Source organism: Austrofundulus limnaeus, unplaced genomic scaffold (assembly GCF_001266775.1).
Source record: "Austrofundulus limnaeus strain Quisiro unplaced genomic scaffold, Austrofundulus_limnaeus-1.0 Scaffold50, whole genome shotgun sequence".
In the NCBI taxonomy this organism is placed as follows: Eukaryota; Metazoa; Chordata; class Actinopteri; order Cyprinodontiformes; family Rivulidae; genus Austrofundulus; species Austrofundulus limnaeus.
In genome coordinates this window covers 1,383,335-1,387,403 of record NW_013952452.1, presented here as the reverse complement: position 1 = coordinate 1,387,403, position 4,069 = coordinate 1,383,335, and the positions used below count along the sequence as shown (strand labels likewise).

Genomic DNA, 4,069 nt, shown 5'->3' with positions numbered 1-4,069 from the left:
ATAAAGTTGATTAAAAATCTAAGTCTTGATTCTGAAGGTAAATTAAATMTCTGACAGTGATCATTACACAGTGTGGCTCTAACTCCTCACTTCATCATCTGTGTCGCAGTTTCACGTCTCCAAAATGAGCGTACGCATGGGTCAGAGCTGGCTGAGGCACCGCACATTTTCACGTCAAGTTTGGATTTTATAAATCACAACCTTGTCCTGAAAAGTGGCGTACGCAAGTTTCTGGGCTCAAATTGTGCACACGCCAGTTTTATAAATCCAACCCCTGGTCTTTTGGTAGAAGTTCAAAGATTCAAGTGCAACCTTTCAAAAGTAGTGAGATATCTTACACCTCTTATTATGAGTTTTTGTTACAGTAAAGTGTCTGTGTGTGCGCATGCAAATAATGTGTTCAAAGTACACTTTTTTATAGTACACTTTGTAACCATCCCCTATAATAATAACTGTCTTGYTTTTGTTTTGTTTTGTTTTTCCTGCAGGTTTTGCACCACCATATAGCCTCCGTGGAGAAGCTAAGTCTGACCACCACGGGCTGCCCGCTGCTCATTCACTGCCGCAACTTCAGAGTGGTTCATTTTGTGCTGCAGAGGGAACGAGACTGCCACGACATCTACAGCTCACTGCTGCGTCTTTTACGGCCAGGTGCTCGCCACTGTCTGCACGTTTGTGTGTGTCTGTGCGTGTGTGTTTGTCTGTTGCTCATTAAGTCGAGTGCGATCTTGCACGGCCCATCCACTTCTTCTACGTAAATGTCATATTTGTTTTTGTCAGTAATTTTGAGGCATTTCCCTTGGGTTTTTGTCTCACTTTAGTGTCCTATGAGGAGCTCTACGCGTTCTCCTACAACCCCAAACAGAATGACCAGCAGCGGGAGGAGGGATGGCAGCTCATCGACCTGGGAGCAGAGTTTGAAAGGATGGGTGTCCCCAATGACCAGTGGCAGCACACTGATGTCAACAGAGACTACAAGGTAGATAAAAATTTCATTGTTCTTGATTTGAGACGCCACAAACTGAAGTCAAACCTGAAGTCCACTTCATGTAAATTTATTATTGCAGTTGTAAACTCTGCTTAAATACAGTCCGAATTGTCACAATTTTCAGGCAAGATTACCTAGAAATTCCCTTTTTTTCCGACATAAAAAGTAAATAAGAGGCTGCGGCAAGTGAACAGGTGTAAGGTAGCAGTTTAGTAAATTCATTTTAAAATAGAAGAAGGCAATTTAAAAAATCCAGTTAGTRATACTCATACAAAAAACAGACATGACAGTTTAATCGTCACTTTTTGAACTTTGGCATCATTTCTGTGTGTTACAAACTCCACCTTCCTCAAAAAAACAATGGACTTGGGACTCTCCCTAAGTCACATGTTTACTTTGCTGTGAAGCTTTGCGGTGCTGCCAATGTACCGACTACGAACAGTTTAATATGCTTTGCTGTTGCTTACTCAACAGTCATGTTGCTGAATGTGCTTCCTGGGCTCCTGTGTTTAAAATCTGTTAGGAATTATTTTTGAATAAATCACTTATCATGGCAGACACTATGAAAACAGTGAGCAAGGAGATCCAGGAGAGGGCGATAAGGCTTCACTTTTTTTAGCTCCCACTATCTAAGTGACATTAAAACAAGCCTTGTGTCAGGGCTGCTCAACTAAATCGCTCCGAGGGCTGGGCTTTCTCAGAGCCCACTGCTCGGGGGGCCTGACATCTGGGGTGTGTGTGTGTGTGTGTACTTGTTTTTGTTACCTGTTTAGGACCATTTCCGGTATACACACTAGGGCTGCAACTGAAATGCTTAATTACATGAATATGAGTAGATATAAATTAATTTCATTCATGTATAAATCAGGGATGCAAGTCATTGATTAATTAATTAATTTGAAGTTGATTTATCTTATGCATTGACCAACAATTAATTGATAAGCAGCCATTTTCTTAAAAAACAGTTTTTTTTCTTGAATCAAGAGGGTCTTTTCATAAAATGAAGGATTTTTTTATAATCTAAAAAACAGAAGCACATCATAAATATTTTAACAATTTATTTTGCCAACTGTGTTAAATACTGACTGAAAAAAATGTGTATTTCTCATACATGAAACATAACAGAAATTTAATAGGTTGCTGAATGAGGAAAATAGATTAAAAGAATAAAATGTGATTTTTAGATGTAAAACTATTATTAATTTATTATAATTAGAAATTATTTACATTTATAATTTTTCTCTAATTCTTTACTTTTTGCTTCCTTGTTTTTGGTTTTGTCTGACTAAAGCATTTTTTGACCAAGTAAACTGTTCTGAAGCAGCCCCCCTCCGCCCTCCTCCTCTACTGAGTCAGACCAGCTGCTCGCCTCTTTTTTTTTCGTTCTGAACCTTTTCGCTGCTCAACATATAAATATGAGCCTCAGTCATAAAAAACTGGAGGGTTTTTATACTTTTGGCCTGAGAGGAGGAGGAAACAAATGGTGGATTTATGTGGGCCAAGGTGTGAACTGAGTTTAGGTCAGTTTTAGGGTCAGTTATGTACCTGTGAGGTTAGCCTTAGGGTTGGTGGTCAGGGTTAGGCTGTAGAAATTACTGGAAATGAATGGACGTCAATGAACGGTCCTAATAAGGATAGAAATACAAACCTGTGTGTGTGTGCCCAGTAATGGTAGGTGAAACACTGCAGCATGTAACAAGTATTAGCTTTTACCTATTTACATTTATTTTGCTGCCTTGAAACGTACATTTTAAATTTACAAATGATTTGAAATCTATTTCTATATTAAAAAGAAAACAGAAAATACAAAGAAATGAAATTTTATAAAATGGAGGGGCTCATTAGCGGGCCAGATGGAAGCCACCCTTGGGTCACATCCGGCCCGCAAGGCCACCAGTTGAATAACCCTGCCTTATGTTCCGTACCTCGACCGAATCATTCTGATGATACGCACCTAAAAACATAACATAACCTGTTGTGTTTGGTGATGCTCACACATTTCCTTTTTATCTTTTTAAATGTCTCTTTCCAGGTGTGTGAGACATATCCACGTGACCTGTACGTCCCCATCACAGCCAGTAAGCCTATCATCGTTGGGAGCTCCAAGTTCAGAAGCAAAGGACGCTTCCCAGTGCTCACATATTTCTACCAAGAGAAGAAGGTACTTTAAGAACTAGAGAGTACTGTCTGCTTTCACCATTTTTAATGATGTCATACTATAAAATAGATATAGTGAAACTGAGTTTTTGAGAAGAATAAATCTACTTTTAAAGGAAGTTATTGAGGTTTCTTGTCGTAGTTTTTTACTGTAGTGAATGGATACAAAAAGTTAAAAAAAGGCAAACTATGAGTGACATTTGGATGAAAAATTGGACGGGAATGTTCAACTCAACATTGTTTGGTAACAAAATGGCAGACTGGAGGAGACAACATTAACCTTAATTTTCTAAAACATGCAGTTAATGTGGTTTCAGGAGTCCCACCTGTACTCTCTGCCCTACGTAATGATCCTTTAATTTCCTTTAAGTTTGATTGTAAAAAAAAAAAAAAGAGCTAAAGTTGATCCGATGTGTGTGTTGTGTGACAGGCGGCAGTGTGTCGCTGCAGTCAGCCTCTGTCTGGGTTCAGCGCCCGGTGCCTGGAAGACGAGAGCATGCTGCAGGCCATCAGCAAGGCCAACCACAACAGCCGATTTGTTTACGTCATGGACACAAGGCCGAAGGTAAAACACATGCCATATGTTCAGGACTGCTGTTTTGTTTTTGTTTTTTTTGTATTTTCTTATACCAATAATTGTCAGTTATAACTTAAGTAAATGTAGCGATTTAAAAAAAATTTAATCTTTCTTTTTTCTGCAGCTGAACGCGCTGGCTAACCGAGCAGCAGGCAAAGGCTACGAGAACGAGGACAACTACTCCAACATCCGCTTTCAGTTTGTTGGGATTGAAAATATCCACGTCATGAGGACTAGCCTGCAGAAGCTGCTTGAAGGTTGAACAGTTGTTACTGCACACACACACACACACACACACACACACACACACACACACACACACACACACACACACACACACACACACA

At 39.6% G+C, this 4,069-nt stretch overlaps 1 protein-coding gene across 1 annotated transcript in view; it reads left to right on the top strand.

Moving 5' to 3' along the window:
• mtmr6 (myotubularin related protein 6) overlaps positions 1–4,069 on the top strand; it is a gene marked incomplete in the record, with an annotated part of 21,204 nt that overhangs the window by 8,946 nt on the left and 8,189 nt on the right. Inside the window, 5 exon segments of the mRNA XM_014008476.1 lie at positions 489–651; positions 822–979; positions 3,021–3,149; positions 3,576–3,710; positions 3,847–3,979. Of these exon segments, the coding sequence (XP_013863930.1) occupies positions 489–651; positions 822–979; positions 3,021–3,149; positions 3,576–3,710; positions 3,847–3,979 (718 nt within the window).